Source organism: Cinclus cinclus, chromosome 4, assembly GCF_963662255.1.
Source record: "Cinclus cinclus chromosome 4, bCinCin1.1, whole genome shotgun sequence".
Lineage (NCBI taxonomy): Eukaryota > Metazoa > Chordata > Aves > Passeriformes > Cinclidae > Cinclus > Cinclus cinclus.
The window spans coordinates 33,535,731-33,554,334 of NC_085049.1; the positions used below are offsets into that span (position 1 = coordinate 33,535,731).

An 18,604-nucleotide genomic window follows, 5' to 3' on the forward strand; every position below is an offset into this window, starting at 1 on the left:
TAAAAGCCAAAGTAATTAATATCTGTACAGCAAAGTGCATAAAGAAGTAGTTCATACACAGTGAGAACCATAGCTATTAAACTAGCCTATTAATCTGTAAAGCAAATTTTGTGATCAGTTAGCAATTTTTCAGTCTCGAATAAGACATTTTATGGGAGTCTAATTAGATTTGTGTTTCAGCTCTGGGAATACCACTGTGTGCGCTTTTCCTACTGCTTTATAGGCCATAACAAGTTGTTCCCAGAACACTTAATAGACAAGTCACATTTTCATTATTCACTGGAGCCTTGAGTACATTTAGGACACATCCTGCAGAGCTGTTCATTGTAGTGGTTCAAGGACACCTAGTGCTGTGGAACAAATGCTTTATTTACAAATACAGATTTGATGAGTTGCTGAAGTGCAGTAAGATATCCTTTGATCCTGAAAGAGCTGATACGTACTAGTGTGGTGCAAACAGGGAAGACAATTCAAATTAAAACATGTCATAGCTATCAAAAGCATCCCAGTGATGCAGTAGTGAAATATCTGTTCTTTGACAAGTAATCCCTTAGGATTGTAGTGCCATTTTAACATCTTCCATGGAAAATCATGGATAAATGACAGCAGGTAAGCGTCCAAGTCAGTGATATGTTAGCTCAGAGCAGATAATTCTCTTTAATAATGGTGTTCTAGTGTTGCACAAAATTGAGCTTTAAGGCATTTGGCTCTCTAACTGTATTTTTCAGAGTTGTTTACAAAGTTGATTTACACTAATTCTAGCATTGCTAGGATGTTACACTAAAGCTGCACAGCAGTTCTGTGTCCCTGTTTGTGCCATGTCAGTGTTCAGCCATGTCAGTGCCAAAGGGTGGTAGCACAAGAACTGATGATGTCCTGGAACTCTGAGTGGCAGGCCAGTTCTGCATGCTTATGTCTGCATTGCAAATCCAGCACCATTCCTCAGTCCCTCAGTGGGGTGTCCTCAATGCATCAACATTTCAGTAACATATTGTTTACATAATAAGCAGCCAATTAACCCTTGAAAAATGGGCTACCTTTAGGAAAGGTAATATAAAGAGACTTTTTGTGGTGGAATTTTAACCAAAAAATGCCATACAATCGCAGCTGCCCACTTAAAATTCAAAATACTTGAGAATTACAAGTACTTGAGAATATAATGAGGTTTTGTGTTCAGATGAAGCTGTACAATATTTCTACTGCATGTATTTATGAAGTAATGCTGTTTGTCTTGCAGCAAGGGTATAGAGGCTTCACAAACAAATCAGAGCTTATGCAGAATACTACTTAAAAAGCACTAGCACAGAGATGGCTCAGATTTAGGGCACAAGCAACCTACTTCAGATAATTTGCAGGAAGTAGAAGAAAATATCAAAGAAGTCAGTCATCCACTGTCCCATGAAAGATTGTTTCAGATTCCAACTGAAATGAAAGCTAGTCACTTGCTGACTCTTGTGATGCTAGCCTAATAACTCATGCATACAGTGCTTCATATTGCAGAAATGTGAGACTTAATTACAATGTGAAGGAAAAATATGGTAGTAACCCTGGTCTCACTCATCATTCTGTGGAGAAAAAGTTTTAGCTTAGATAAATACCTAAATATGTTCACTTCTTCCACATGTAAGTTTAAAGCAATTAAAAACTGTCATTTGACAATTAAAGTTACTTCATAAATGAAAATATTAATTGATAGGCATCCTTCTCATAAAGACTTGCCGTGCCTTTTTTGTTTAGATAAGCATCTTGGCAGGTGTATACCTTTTTTCCTGTAGAGATCCAGTTATCACACATCAGAATCAAAAAAGCCATGGTAAAATCTGTATGTTCTGATATGGGGAAAAAAACAAACTTTATTAGAATCAGAATAAAAATGTAGCCAGACAGCTTCCTTTTCTTTCCTTTTATGAAGGACATCAGTCTAAAGCATTTTTGTTTCACACTTCCTGCCAGACTTCGTAATAATCGCAATGTAATGTATAGTTCTTCATACAAGAAGACACAAGATGTCTTCTTGTTTTCTTTTTCAAGCCTCAACATCCCTCTATCATTCTCCAGATCTTTGTCTTACATACTTTTAATGTCTGTTAATTTCTACCTGGACAGGGTTAAATTTTTGTGCTAGCTGGTTAGGTGCTGTGGCCAGACCATACTGTTATTACATACTATCCCATGTCATTGCCAGGGCTGGGGAAAGGGACTCTTCATACCCAGGAGAAAGGCATTCCTTTCTCCAGGTGGAGAAAACATGGCAGATGGGTGGAACGGTTCAGTATTCATTTATTGTTGGGGATTTTTCCGTGTGTTCGTTTCTTTGTCTTATACTTTTTGTTATTAATATTGTTGCTGTTACTGTTCATTTTCTTATCTGATTGCTGTTTGCAGTAAGTTGTTCTTATCTCAACCTGTGATCTTTGTCTTTTGGACCTGCCATTGGGGGTGGGGAGGGGAGCAGCCTTTGATTTTTTTAGAGGGAAGTACTAAACTGGAGAATAACTTTCCTAAACCATGACAGTGATCCAGAAACAGCCTCACCTCAGACATTTTTTATATGTATCCTAGATAACAATGCAGAAAAGAATCTGGACAAGACACTGAAAAAAAAAAAGGAAAAACAGATTTAGCAGTAGAGGACATGTAGAATAGGAGAAGGAAAAAAGTGGAGATTAAAAGAAGGACGGGGGAAAAAAGAAGGTGGAAGAAATTAAAAGAAGGGGATAACTTATCCCTTCCTTGTGAGGCTGCAAGAAAACTGATGATTACTTAAGTAACACAGGATTTGATTTCTTCACAACTAGTAAGTTCTCTCCTAATTCTTAATCAGACTTTAGCTCTGAATCCTGTTAGCCCTGAATCCCAGTGTAGTTATGTGGAACAATAAGGTGTAACAGGTGACCAAAAGGCAGCTATGTGCAGAGCAGCATATTCACCTTAGCTGGCAAGAGACTTTACGAAAACATTTTTTATATGTACCTTCCCAAAGAAAAACTGCTCTAATAGATAATTTATCAAACACTGAAAAATAAGGAAGTATCAGAGTTAAAGATATTGGTGAATCTTTATTCCCTTATTAAATTAAGACACCAGCTTTAGTTATACACTCATAGACATTTTTCTCCTTAACCTCTGTTTCATTATGTGCAAAAGATTAGCTATTTAGTATATTATTTTAGCCTCATTCAGGATGAGGTCTATATTCTTTCCACTATTAAGTGTTTAACTGTTAGGACAGCCATACATTTCCTGCTGGCTTGTTTTGTGACTCTCATAGCACATGTGTTTCACAAACATTCCTCCCTATTTCTCTAAAGGACAGAATTTTATCATCTCTTCCCTACAGCTGGGAAATTCAAGCTGTACAACACAAGTATCTGAGAGTTCAAGCTAATCCATCTGAGTAGTTCACAATGAGTTACATTTCATATTTTTAAAGGGCAGTTCCCAGTAGCTTCAGGTATAGTTGTGAATGTTCAGCATTTCTCTGAATCAGCCTGTGAGATCTCAAGCTGGACAATGAAAAGGGAGAACAAAATAAACGCCTGGGAAAAATGTGATTAAAGAAATTTGCCACACAGGAACTTCGAAGTGGAGACTGACTGCAGTTCTCCAAGGCGGCTACTCTTTAGTGATGGGATCTCTTTTGTATTTCCCCACAGCACCAGGGCTCTATGATAAGAAGTGTCAGCAACCTTGATAACTAGCAGTGCTGTTGACACATCACAGATAATAAAATGTGTTCTTTGCTCATGTAAATTCCCCTGTTGTGCCTGAAAAGGAAGTGTGGACTATAATCTACAGGACTCTAAAGATCATTGGTAGGAAACTGAAACTTAGGAAACTTCAGAGGTGGGTCTATGCAAAACTCATGAAGTTCAACACTGCCAAAGGCAAGGTCCTGCACCTGGGTCAGGGAAATCACAAGCATAAACAGAGGGTGGAAAGAGAATGAATTGAGGGCAGCTGTGAGAAGAAGGACTTTGGGTTGCTGTTGGACAAGAAGTTCAACATTACCTAGAAGCGTACATTCTCAGCCCAGAAAACCAGATGTATCCTGGGCAGCATCAAAAGGAGTGTGGGCAGGTTGAGGGTGGGAGGGAGGTGATTCTTCCCCTCTACTATGCTCTGGTGAGACCCCATCCATAATATTTCATACAGACCTGGGGTCCCCAACATGAGGACACTTGTTTGCCTTGTCACTGCTGCTGTCGTCTAATTAAGCAAGAAGGAGGACATTGCTCCCCAGTCAAAGTGTGACCATGAGGAGATTCTAGGATACTGATAACCAGGACAGGAGAAAGAAAGGAAATAGGCAGAAACACTGGTTTAGAGAGTAACCACCTAGGTTTGAAGGGACCAGCTGTGAGGTCAGACCATGTTGCTCAGGGATTTATTCATCTAGATCCCAGAAGAAATCTACTGAGGTGTTATTTCAATTCAGAGAGCCTAGGAAAGTTGCTGAGCTAGAAAGCAGGGAAGACCATTTTCAAGAGCCTATTAAACCAAAGTGTTTTCAATACTATGGTTTTAATTACTTAATCTTGTTAATCTGTATTTTATTAATTTCAAGTGCTGCCTCTTTCCAGACTCTTGTTTACATGTTCAAGTAAAACTGAGCTCTAGAGACAGGAAAAAGTTGGTGCCTTTTGATGTCTGTCTCAAAAGAAAGAAGGGAACTTTCACCTCATGGTAGCAATGCTGGGTTCTGTTACAAACATGCATTTACAATACCTGACTATTCCTGAGCCAACTAGAACACCTTCCATTTTAAAGATGATTGTGTATCTGATAATTTTGTTCCTAAACAAACCTCCATACTGCCCTTGACATTAAACCTGTCATTAGAGAGGGATATTCATTGGGCAGACCGTCATAACCCACGCTGATGACCAGACAAGAACTAAGTTTAAAAGCCAGGCAAACCAGACACCAGAGAATTTCAGAAAGGTACCAAGCAAAGAGCTGGAGAAGAGAAACATAGAGATAAGGGTTCTGGAGAAAACAGCTCAAGGAACAAAGGAAAGGAAATAAAGTAAATCTGAATCTAGGCTAAAGAGGAGACAGATCTGGAGCAAAGCTGAGAAAGAGCTAAGCTAAGCACATTGGACCGAAAGTATAGAATACCATTATAATCAAGTAAAAGACTGAGAAAGCAAGACCAAGTGATGAGTTGCCTACTTGAGACACTGGCAAGCCACCAGCTAGCTTCAGAAATCCATCCTGAGTTCAGTGTTGGCACAGTTAGTCGCACAAATTACTCATTCCAGACAGAGGTCAGGTATAGAACTTGCCTGCCCAGGCTATACCTGGCAGGGACTTGGAATTAAAAAGCTGTTTGTAAAAAGGAATAACTTAAGTATCCTTGAAACTTTACAAATACCATGGAAATGAAAGGTATCACAGATTTTTCACATCTAACAGACTACGTGGCAGAAAAAAATATTAACTCATTAAGAAATGCCATGGTGCCACCATGCCTTTAATATTCACTGCTCTTTTATTCAGGTCTCCTGATGAGGAAGAGCTTACAAAACGATACTGTTGTATCCATGATCACTAAATGTCTGTCAAACCACACTAATAGCTTTTGAAGCTGCTGGCTAATTTCAAGCACATTTGACAAAGAGGAGCTAACTTGCAGATAGTAAGTTTCCATACATCAAATTGAAGTAGGCAGATAAGCAGAGGAAAGAGATTATTTGAGTTAATTGAATTTTCATCCCCCTCTTCTGTCATTGATGGGAAGACTGCATCATGAACATTTTATTTAAGTCTAGAGAATTCATATTAGAAAGCTATTGTGGATGCCCTGTGACAGAAAAGAAAGCTTCTCAGATTGTAGTTTATTAGGCATTCGAGAATCCAAGGGAAAAATACCAATCCACAAGGCTTTCCATGTTCATAAGTCTCTGTGCATTAAATAAGCATTACTTGCTAACAGCAAACACATATTTCAAAAACTTACAAAGAGCTTCACCATTATACTTCTGTCTGTAAAAAATACTCTCTTGTCTTGCCCTAAATAAACAGGTTACTCTTTAGAATGTATGGGAACTGCCTGTGTATTTCTTTCCCAGTGCTGACATCATGGAAATATCTGAAAGTTTGACAGCCTGGTAAAAAGCAGTATTCCAAAGAGATCTTGCTCTTGCCCCTGTAGTGTTTAGCAGACATTAAAAAATAGGACCTGTTTTCTTTAGATTCTTAGAAAAATCTCTTCTGGACAGCTAATGATTTAGCTAACAACAAAATGATGAACAAATTGTTTAACCAATTAGGAGACCCTTTTTATATTTGTGATGAAGTTGTTGCAGCAGAATAAAAGAAAAATTAGTCTGAGAGTGTCTTATATCCAAAGACCTTAAAGAATGAAAACTCAGAGATATAAAATCTTGAAGTGCCATTTTTAGCAAGATTTTTAACATGCAAGATGTCTGAGAGACTAGATTTTTTCATTAATTTCCTTATCACACTTTAGGAATAGTTTTACACTAAGCCAAAAAATATCTGAAATGAGTAAGAGAACTTATTGTATGTTATTTTAGGCATGTTTAAAGAAAAATCATGGAGTGTAAGATAACTGAATATTTTTGTAGTGCACTTTTTATAAAATTTTGCTCAAGCAATTTGCTGTCTACCCAGGACCAATCAATAACACAAACACAACCTCAGTTATTTTTATGTTGATTTAGATCAGATTGGATTGTTCTTAGCCAAGACTGGAGCTCAGTTGTAAACTGACACTGTTTTTGCAAACTGGCATAGGTTCACTGAAAATACCATACCTGTTCAAGATCTGTCTGACTGTGTTCATGTGAAGTCTGTAGTAATAAAAAGAATGAATGGTATGTAAACAGCAGAATGAATGTACAATGTCACCTTTTAACAGTATCTGTTGTAGCTCAATTTGCCTTATTTAGGTATGGAATTATCAACATTCACGGAATATTTTAAATGTGCATACTATACTTCCCAGACAGGCTCATGATTTCACCAAGGATCAAAATAGCAGTTAAAGCTTAGCAAATTTCAAGGAGGAAAAATCTTCACACACCACATTTCTGCAATATTCTGAATTATTTTCAATTTTACTACAATTTTCATTTCTAGAAATTTGTCATAAAATCCCTGTTGCATGTGATTTTATGTCCCTCTGTGTCCATTAAACTTTCTTTTTATGGAGGAGCAAATACACCTGAAGAGTCTGTCTACGCCCTTTCACCACAAATGGTATGAAACAATGAAATTGAAACAGAATTGAGATTTCACCAACAGCTTTAGTGATAAGCATTTAAATATCTGGATTTGTGTGGGTTTTTTCAGACATTTTTTCTTCAGGAAACAGATTTTTCTTTGGCTTTACAAGAGCTAGATTTTATCCATTACAGTATTTTTCCTCTTTCTTAGCTTTAACTAGTAGTTGTTTAAACAATCTTTATGTATTGTGACCTTCAGAGTATTTTCCTGTTCTGGTTAAGAAATATTTTTCAGTATATTTTCTTCTAATTTTTGTGATGGTGGCATTGCAACACCTTTATATGTATTAATGGAATTTGTTACTAATCTTCATGTAACTTTGAGTTAAAACTAAAATTGTTAGGTTTGAAATGTATGTATATGTACACACATTGTAACAACAAAGACATCGGCAACAATTAAATAGAGTAGATGGATACTGGGGAAAAAAATCATTACTGTGAGGGTGTTGAAGCACTGGAACAAGCTGCCCAGAGAAGCTGTGGGACATCTCTGGGGGTGCTCAAGGACAGGCTGGATGGAGCTCTGAACAACCTGGGGAAGGTGTTTGCTGCAGAGGGGCAGAACACCTTTCAGAAGGTGTGTTGGAGCTGGATGAGCTGCGAGGTCCCAACTCATCGTGCGATTCTACAGAATCCTACCCTGATCACCAGATACACACACACACTAATGGATTTCAGGGGAAGGATGATTATTTTCAGCTCAGTTGTGTCATCTGTAAGTTCCACGCACATTACAGGGCAAGTCAGTGGCCATTTTTCCTAAATAATAGCTACAGATTTCGACCATTTCTGGAATAACGTCTTTCCAATTTGGTAGCTTTTCTGAATTTTCTGTTTAGCAGTGGACTGCTGAACACTGCTGGGACCAGATTCAGGTTTGCTGTTGGCAGAGTTTAATTTCTGGCGCAGATACTGGAACCTTGTGAGATACCTGTGAAACTTTGCAAACGCGTTTCGTGTGGCATTTGCCACCCTGGCCCAACGTGTCACAAAAGAGGGGGTTTCGTGTCATTCAACTCCAGTCAGCCCATTGCTTAACATCTCCCCTTTTGGGAAAAAAAAAAAAAAAAAAAGGCCACCAGCCCCGAGGCCCCGCCACAACGAGGGTACCGGGCACGACCGTATGTGCCGGGGGCACACAGCCCCGCCTGGGGCACGGGGCCCTGCCCGAGGACCGAGGGCACACAGCCCCGCCGGGGGCACGGGGCCCTGCCCGAGGACCGAGGGCACACAGCCCCGCCTGGGGCACGGGGCCCTGCCCGAGGACCGAGGGCACACAGCCCCGCCTGGGGCACGGGGCCCTGCCCGAGGACCGAGGGCACACAGCCCCGCCTGGGGCACGGGGCCCTGCCCGAGGACCGAGGGCACACAGCCCCGCCGGGGGCACGGGGCCCTGCCCGAGGACCGAGGGCACACAGCCCCGCCGGGGGCACGGGGCCCTGCCCGAGGACCGAGGGCGCACAGCCCCGCCGGGGGCACGGGGCCCTGCCCGAGGACCGAGGGCGCACAGCCCCGCCGGGGGCTGCCCGCTCCGGGACCGCGCTGGCTGCGGCGCTAGGACCGGGCGGGAGGCGGCGCATGCGCGGGGTGCGGGTGCCGCGGGCTGGCGGAGCGCTGCGGGCGGGGCGGAGGGGCCGGGGCAGCGGCGGGGCCGGGCCGGGCCGCACCTTCCCCGGGACCGGGCCTTTCCCTGTGCCCTCCGCAGGGCATGGGCTCCCCGGCTGTGCGCTCCGCTGCCGCGGCCCGGCCTCATGAGTCCTCGCCGGAGCAAGTGAGTGCGGGAGGCGTCCGGGCGGTAAGTGGCCGCTGTCCCACGGCCGCCCTCCCTCCCCAGGGCAGCGCGTCCATCCTGAGCTGAGAGGGAGCTGGCGTGCCTGGGCCGTGCCTCTGTTGCCCTCAGCTCAGCTCCGCTCCGCCGTGCCGCTGGGGTAGCCAGCGGATTTATTATTTTTATGAGAACAGCTCTCCCCTCGCCGTCTTCGGGAGGGGAAGGGAGGCTGCCGCGGGGCGCGGCCGGTCCGGGCTCGTCGCGGCTCCGCCGCCTCCACCTGCGCGCTGGTCTCTCTGTAAGGCGGACTCGCCCACCCCTCTCCCCCTCTTCCCCTGCAGGGCGCCGGCAGCCCGGCCTCGGGAGGGAGGATGTGGTGAGAGGATGGGGCTGTGTCCCGCGGGGGCTCGCCATGGCCAGGGAGGACTCGGTGAAGTGCCTGCGCTGCCTGCTCTACGCCCTCAACCTGCTCTTCTGGGTGAGTGCAGCGCCGCGGGGCGGGCCGGGAGCGGGCAGGTGCCGGCCGGGAACGCGGGGCGGGCACGGCCGCGGGCTGTCCGCGCCGGGCCAGGGCCGGAGGTGCCGCCCTGGTGCCCTTGGCCCCATGCCAGGCAGCTCCCGCAAGGGAGTACATTTTATTGGGGGGAAGAATGCCTTTGGAAACTAGTGGGAAATAAAATTGAATTAGGCTTACTTGTGGGAATTTGTGTACCTGTAATACGCAAACTGGGGAATGTTCTCGGGTGGCTTCTTGACTGGGTGAGTTTCAGAGCATCCTGTGACCCAGGATGAACTCCAGGCTCTCGCAGGTACTTGAAAAGTCTGCCCAGAGTCTTTTTTTGTGCATTCGGTAAACGAATCCTAAGTGGCAGGCAAGGCCCCTTCTTTTGTTTTGAGGATTTCAGTCAAAGCTATATTTATAACAGCAGGGTTTCTCACTCTCAGCACAAGTGGGTATGATCAACTCTTGTTCCTTAAACTTTTGGAGCTCTGAAGAAATAGCAGGATGGATATTTTCAGAGTCCTCATTCATTCGCAATGAATGAAATCTCTTTTACCTGAATAGATGAGATCTGGGTATGGTAAGGGTAAGACAACAAAAGGGATGACATTGCATACCTGTTTATAAAGGCTGGCTCCTGAGGTAGACTTGAATGATGCAGATATAATACATAGGCTGGGACCAAACCTAGTTTATATCTGATTTTTTCTTTTTCCACCTGAATCCAGCTCTGGGATCCCCAACACAGGAAGGATATTGACCTGTTAGTGTGGGTTCTGAGGAAGGCCACCAAGATGGTTAGAGGGGTGGAGCACTTCTTATGTGTGGAAGGGCAGAGAGGATTGGGATTTTTCCTCCTGGAGAAGAGAAGGCTTTGCGGTGACCTATTTGTGGCCTTCCAGTACCTGAAGGGAACCTACAAGGAAGATGGAGAAGGGCTATTTACTAGAGCATGTAGCGCTCAGGACAAGGGGGAATGGCTTCAAGCTGGAAGAGAGTAGATTTACATTGCATATTATAAAGGAAGAAATTCTTACTGTGGTACCAGTGAGTCACTGGAACAGGTTGCCCAGAGAAATTTTGTCTGCCTCATCCGTGGAAGTGTTGAAGGTTTGAGTAACCTGTTCTAGTCAAAGATGTCCTTGGCCATGGCAGGGAGTTTGGAATTGAGATGAAGTCCCATGATTACTGAAAACTAAGTGGAAATCAGAATATGAATGAGGGAGAAAACTTGTTAAACAGCATTTGGAACAGAATGATACTTTTTGTACAAAAAGTATTGCTTTGTTCAATCTGGGGGCATGAAGCCTTTGAAGTCCTGAATAAAACTGTGCAAAAGTCAGTGGACACCATCTGATAAGGCCTGACTGTCAGGATCTTAGAAGAGAGCATCTGAAGTAAGCCTCAAAGTGTGTCGTGTGTGCAGCTGTCCCGGTATGTGTGATGGGACTTCAGCATTTGTCATTGCCAGCTTGGTGAGGGTAAATTAGTGCATATGAAGCTCCTTAAGGTCACACAAGTGGCTAGTCTGATCATGAATACTGCTGAAAAACTGAAGGTGCTGATGGTGGCTGCAAAACACTGCTGTCTGCATTACTTGGTTGTTTCCGGTGCCTATGGAAGCAGAGAAGTGAGAGAAGTCACTCTGCTGCTATCCTTTTAGGTTTCTTGTAGATAGTATTGCTTGTAAATGTACAGCTGTGTGCTCTGTTTGAAAATAAACTTCTTTTACTGAGCTCAGCTGATGAGCTGTGATGTACCTGTGTGTGCATGAGAGGGAGGCAGGCAGGAAGTGTTGCTCATAATGTTTTCTGTCACTTTTGACCTAAAGTCTGCATAGTCATAAATAATCCATAAGCAATCAGCTGAAAGCCCAAGACTCTATTGTAGTGGTTCATCCTGTCTTGTAATGAGCCAGTAGATGTATTGCCTTTACTGCTCCAGAAAAACCCTGGTTTTGTGGAAGTGAGCGGATTGGTACTTCAGGACCTGGAACTTGCAGAAAGCCTTTCTTCTTACAAGATGGAATTAAATTTGTTGTCAGTACTCTGACTGTTTTTGGGTTAGTGACTGATGCTGGTCACAGACCTGGTGATACCCTTCTGGAAGCTTTTTCCATTTCCATTTTTTCAAGTGAAGCATACATCTGACTGCAAGATGTCTCTTTCATAGCTGTGGAAGGATGCCAGGACATCCTCTGTCTTCTAATTTTTTATTTTTTTTTTTTGGCAATGTCTTTTTGCCAGTGTCCTGCACAAGGAATATCCTTCAGACTGAATCCTGGAGTTAACATTTGGTTTAGTTCTTCTGCAATCCTCATATATATATATATATATATATATATATATATGTAGGGGCATCGCTTCTCAGCTTAATTTGAAAGACTGAGGGATCCAGCTTGATTCTTTGTTCTGTAACACTGCTATTTCCAGTATAATAAATTCTGGACAGCCTAATAAAAGAGAAGATCTCCAAAAATGCATGATTTGGTGTTTTGTGGTCAAGGCTTAGTGCTTAGCTAAGCAGCCTATCTTAGTGGTTCTTGAGGGAAGACGTGTTCCTACTGCTTCCTGTTTTTCTATTCTTAGGGACAGTACTGGTTTTTGCTATATCTAGACAGTGTGTGTGTTGGGACTTGGAGAAATTTAGTTTTGATAGCTTTACAAATATGTTTTATGCAGTTTATGAAACTGCAGGGTTTTTCCTTCTGGTAGGGAGGGAAAAATCCTTTCCTTTACTGGATTTGCAGTTCCTGGGTTCCTGAGCCTGTCCCATCTCAGTAGCAGTCCTGGGTGTAACATGAGTATCCTCATTCATTTTGAGCACTGTGTAGCATGTCTTCACAGAATCCCTCTTTGCCACAGTTTGCAGTGCTGCCATTGTTCTGTATTTTGATGTGGTAATTTTCCTAGTCAAACCACCTTTGCAAACATTTAAACTAGACAGATCTTCAGTCACAAAACATGGTCAGCCTGTAGTAATGGCATAGACCTATCGTGGGAGGTACTGGAGTGCAAATATCCCCTGTAGGTTGTGCTAGAACAGGAACTAGTAAATGGTGCTGAATACAGGGAAAATTCAGCCTTCTGGCTGCTTACAGTAGTATGGGATGAAGCAAAGCAGTAGTTTTGAGATGTACAGTCTACTGTCCTTTGCAGCTTAGCCATGTGTGTTGAATATTAATAGTTGAAATAGATGAACTAGATAGTGATAGTAAAAGCAACACAATAATTTTATCAATTTTCTCTTTTTTTTTGAAGAAAGGCAAAGCGTAATATGGCAGGAAGAGTGCATGGAAAAAGTCTGTATAGACTTTGTCTTGAGAAAACTAACAACTTTTTTGCTTTTTTCCTGATGAGTATGTGAGGAAGGAGCAGCTGCTGTTGTGTGGCTTGTAATTGAGGATGATTGTACTGTGGTGTTGCGGACAAATCAAGGTTGTAAGTTGCAGTTTACTGTGTCACAGGTGGTAAGGATCTCTATACTGATGATTAATAGTGTCAGTGGATGTTGAGCAAAGACAGCAATGTTGCCACTTTTCTTTCATCTGGTGAGGTTTTTTTGCCTAGGGATACACTGTTTCTGTTGAACAGTGTTTTAAGGTTTCTTTCAGCAGTACCATCTGATTTCACTTGTGTGATTGCAGCCAAGAAACACTTCTGGCAGGTAGTGGAAATTGTTTGCATCTATCTCCAGCTTGTGTTTGTGAACGAAGTTTAAAAAAAAAATCACATAAAATGAAAGTGGAGCCAATTTCCTGTTAGTTTTCCATTTGAGTACTTTGCACATGTAAATCTTCTACTTTTGCCTGTGTGTACAAATTGAGAACTCAGAGCAAATGAATAGGAGTGTTGCACTAGGAAGTAACTAAGGGCGGTTGGAAGCAGTGATATTTTATTTCCTGTTTTCTCCAACTTCAAGTGCATGTGTTGAATCTTCTAATATTTTTGCTTTATTTTTCAAGTTTGTTGTGACATGAGAAAGGAATCAGTCTATCCTGCCTTCTGTGAAAACAGAGTCTGCATAGAGGTTTTTTCTCTTATGTTTTGAATTCCACTCTTGTTGGTGGGATTTGTAGATACTCGGAATGAAAAGTTTGGGTCAATGTTTTAAGTTTAAGTGGCAAATAATATCCATTGAAATGAGCAATGCCTGGCCAGGTACCTGTAGTGCTGTAAAAACTGTGTTTTAGGCTAATATACTCTGATTTTAGAAACTGTAGTTAAGACGTGTAATTAAAACCTGATTTTCTTAGCATTCTTTGTATGAAGAAAATAACTGTGGCTTCTGTGGGAATATGCTGTCTTTTTAAAGGAATGCTTTCAACAGAGGAAGCTAAAGGAGAAGTTCTAAGGGACCAGCAGTATTTTTAATCCTGGTATTTGAGAAATTTCATACTTTTTTGTGTCTTTAGGTTGCAATATTTATACAACTTCTTTACATTACTAGATTATGTCCTAACAAAGTAGAGTTCAGCCATAAGTCAACTTTGTGTCTGCCTCTATATAACCTTTTATTCCAAGTATCTTTGTAGATGATACAGCTCACACTGAGTGGCATATCAGCTGTGAATTGCTGGATGAGTTTCTGGAAAACTGTCCACAAAAAGAGTGGCTTAATGTGCTAATGGAAAGGAAAAAAAAACAAACCCAGACCCCACCCAAATGTTATAAATTGCATTAATATGCTTTTTAATTTGCATTCATAAAGAAGTGAACCACAGACACTTTTTTATTAATACCCACAATTAACTCTGTGGAATACATTACATCAACCTGGAGGATGAATCACAAACCTGTGCTGACAAGATTTGAGCCTATGGCTCAGGGGGAAGGAAAAATTTCAAGCTATGTGCTTATACTGGTACACCACAAACTGGAGCAAACTGGATGGGTACATCTGGCATGTAGGTACTTGTATATTTAAATTCATATCTCCATTTTTAGAAGATAGCTATCCAATTATTCATGAATCTCCAGTACCCTGTGCCCAGTATGCTTCTGTACCCTGAAGATTCTCTATCATCTCAAGTCTGTGGTAGAATCTAGACAAGGCTCATAGGAATAATAACACATTTTTAAATACCTTGTAGGTTTTTCACAAGGTATAGGGGACAGTTTAATTTTGTGCATTTTTGTAGGAATATGTGATTTTAAATAAAATTGTAAGTTCGTTTTCATCATATTTGTGTGCTCATGGGTATTTATGTGTAAACCAGGAAAGTTAGGTATAAACACACTAACAGCTAACGTGTAGTCCTGTGGATTATAGGAAACACATTCTCTTTTTAAGTGTATATGGATATATACATGTTGAGTTTAAAAATAATTTGCTTGTATCTCTGAGATTGACTACTGTCCATGAATAAAAACAAATCTTAGACAAAATTAAGAATATATTGTGTATATGTGAAGGCATATGATCTTGATGGTGATGTGTGGAATGTGATAAGGATTGGTTTACTTGAGCTGTGAGCATTGCTCTGGATTACCTGTGATGAGCAGCACATACCTGTTCCTCCCCAAAGCAAAAGATGTCTTGTCAGTGAGATGGTTACTTTTGAGGGAAAAGTGGCACAATTCATGTCCTAACAGGAAGTGCAGTGCCCGTGTAGTCATAGAAAGGGTGGTTGAAGAAATACAGGCACTTTGTTATCACTCGTTGCTTTTAATGTACCCTTGTGCTACACAGCCCAGAGGCTGATGTGGGTCAGACACACAGTAGAATTATACCTCAGCTTTGTTTGCATGCTTGGGCTCTTTCTTTGTGCTGTGCTTCCTCTGGGTGCCTTGAACAACCACCTGCTGAAAACCTGGCTCATGTTCCCTGGGAGGGTGACCTCTTAGCAGCCTGTCAGTGCTCCAGCAGTTGCCTTACTGCAAAGTGTGCAAGTTCTAGCCTGTGCCAAATGTGGAGCAGGTTGCTAACTCACTATTGCAGCTGTGCAAGCAAAACCCAGATTCGAAGTGTAAATATGAATGTGCTTCAGCTGTTTACTGATGTGGGAGGAGACCAAGGCATAACCTTGTAGGAATCTTAGCTAAAATGAAAAAAGTTGGGATATCTGCAGAATAAAAGGTGCTTTTTTAGGAATTAGGGGACTTCCCTTTTTTGTAGGCAGTTCTTCCTCTAAAAATTTCAATGGTTTTGCCAGGTAATGCAGAAAAACAAGGCCTCTTGCCCCTTCTCCTCCTTTATGTTCCTCTGTCCCAAAAAATGTAGCTGTCTGTTTATCCATGGATCTGAGTTATCTATGTTTGTTCAGTGATCTGAATATTGAACCTAAAAGTGAAAATCCTGTAAAAGCATTGCAGCATGCTCATGACCTTGTAGTGATGTATCCCCCATGTCCCTTGGTAAGGGTAAGTCATAGCTCAGACTACCCAAATCAATTTTAACAGGAAGATTTTCACGAGGTTTATTTTCTTGGAGATTTGTTTATTTATATGTGGGTTTTGTTTTTTTCTGTTTTTTTAAGTAAAATTTTAGAACATCTTCTGTTGAATGTTGTCATATCTTGGAAGCAATTTCCTTGTAGCCAGAAACCTTTTCATGCAAAGCAGGTTGCTCTGTAGCCCTGCTTGTCAGTGTTTCATTATAGATATCAGAGCATGGCCTCAAGTTGTTTATCCCATCTGTTGGCATAAAAATGATCGTGAGTGATTTTTTTGTATGGAAGATACTTGTAATCTTTCCTCCAATTTAATAGTTAAAAAAGCTCTTTTTCAAATTTGAGCAAAGGTAAAATGAACGTGTTAGAATTTTTGAATGAAAAATAATGAGAGGGTGAACACAAGTGTGGATATAGCAAGATCAATTGTACTTCCTCCCTTCAAGACAGAAATGCATGTTAATTTATTAACTGGAAATGCAGATTTATTTTCTAGGTTAGATATGGTCTCAACCACACTGGGAGTACAGCTTTCAAAATAATGGCTTAATATATACACTTAATGAATTGCAGATGATTTTATATATTCATTTTGATGTCTAATTTTTGTAAGAGAGTTCCAAAGACAGTTTAAACTATGCTTGGAAATGATTGTTCCTAATAGCTGAAGTCTGTTGTTGGATATTGTAATTCAGTTGTCTGAGAAAACCTTAGCAGCTTAAAAAACTACACTAGAAATTAATTTGAAAATTTAATATATTATTGTGTGCATATTGTTCATATATAATAATAGAACTCATTACCCATGTTCAGTGTGCAAATATATTTAAAATAGAGTATTACAGTAGCCATTGTTGTGAACTCCTCAGTGTCATGTTGATGGCTATACAACATACGGTGACAGTTCAGAATTAAACCCATAGTGACTTGTGCAGCCAGCTGCAACAAATAAACATGTTTTACTGCATACTATCATATTATATTTACAGCACAGCAGATTGGCTGTCATCAGAGAAGCTTGAATACAAACTTTTTGGGGAAATGGTATTAATGCTAATGTGATAATTATCTTAGCAGTTTTATTTGTCAAACTCATGTTCTTTCATCTGATTGCTTGATATAGATTTTTAGCTGTATTTCACATACAAATTAGTTGCAAAGCTGAAGAGGGGAGTGCCAGTTTTTTGGGGCCACTGTTTTACCATCCTTCAAATGAACCAACAATAGCTGTAATCAGCACCTTGCTCCTGCCCATGACTTCTTGAAAATCACTTGGCAGTGAATTGCAGTGATGTGCCTGCTCATAGTTGCTGGGTTTGGATGCACACCAAAGTTTTTGGGGAGGCTGATACTGTTTCTGCTTACTTAGTGCCTGGTCTCAGTTTTACTGCTGGTGTTGATGGACTTCCTGTGCTGCTGGCTGAAGATCTGTATGTGCTCTAGGTGGTGTGAGGTGGTGGCTGCCTGGAGCTTTCTTGATGTCATCTGGCACTTGAGGATGTTTAGTGCTTTTACAGGGCAGCACATCTGCACATTGAGTCAGCAGGAGGCTGTGGAGGCCAGACATGTGTGTTGTGTTCTTGTGATTCCCTGGTGGCTCTGGAGCAGGTGAGCAAGAGGATTGATGGATGGGAACTAGTACTTCATAATGTTTTGTCACTAAAATAAACATCAGTCATTATGCAGGACAGTTTGGTGTTGCAAAAGCATCTTTCATCTGTAAAGGTCTTACTACCCTGAGGCTCACTTCTGCTGATCAGAAGGGATGCAACTTTTCCCCATCATTTCATTCTGTTAGTGAAGAGCTACCAGACACTTGCTGGCTTTTGTGCTGTGAAATGCACCTTTTGTAATCAACTTATTGCTGAATTGCTATTTTGAGTTATCAGTTTGCTCTTTCACAAGCCTCTTTTTGTCAAGAGTAGCTTCTTGACTATTGGCCTTCAGTTTCTGACCCATGCCTTTCTGCTGCCTTAGCTTGGACACTTACTGATTTTCATGCCTGTGAATGAAGTGTGTCACAACACTCTGACTTTCAGGTCATTTCAAGTAATAATTCACTTTGGACTCTTGAAAACATGGTGCCCAAGAGTGCCCACTAGGAATTTGATTGGCAGGAGAGTGTTGCACAGGTAATCCTGTAACATCTGTTTAGCAGTGGGATAAGGCAATGGACTTGTACTTTTTTCAGAGTCATGCTGACCTAGCTCTTGAGCATTATCAGAGTAGCAGAAGTCAGTAACACCTGAAGCAGTTAATGGTGGTGAGATACTGCTAGGCACAGGGTAGGTGAGTGGATGAGCGGTAGCCTGGCTTTCACAGATTTAATAGGTGGAATGCTCTTGAGTGTAATTTGCATCAGCAAGAAAAAGTAGTAATTGTTAGCTATTCATACTAAATGAGAATAGCCAAGGGGGATCTAAGTGGCTAAAATCTTTCTGAATGATGCAAGAGGCCTTTCATAGAGAGTTTGTGCTTGTGAAGTGAAATGGTGTTCATGTAGTTGCATTATTGGTAAAGGTTTTGTTTCCTAGGTTAAAGGAAGCAGTCCTTTACCTCCAGTTGCTGTTCACAATTGAAGAGGGAATCACATTCTCTGGTCATTAAGCATTTCTGTACAAGTCACACAGCCATGTGTTTGCCTTAGCTTGGTGATGTATCTGCCTAGATTTCCATGGATTTTATGT

The 18,604-nt window shown here is 41.5% G+C and overlaps 1 protein-coding gene across 1 annotated transcript in view; it reads left to right on the forward strand.

The window, feature by feature from the left end:
* The first annotated feature begins 9,408 nt into the window (after positions 1-9,408).
* TSPAN12 (tetraspanin 12) overlaps positions 9,409-18,604 on the forward strand; it is a 39,348-nt gene continuing 30,152 nt past the window's right edge. Inside the window, exon 1 of the mRNA XM_062491068.1 lies at positions 9,409-9,502. Within this exon, the coding sequence (XP_062347052.1) occupies positions 9,437-9,502 (66 nt within the window). The 5' untranslated portion in view covers positions 9,409-9,436. The remainder of the gene's footprint in view (positions 9,503-18,604) is intronic.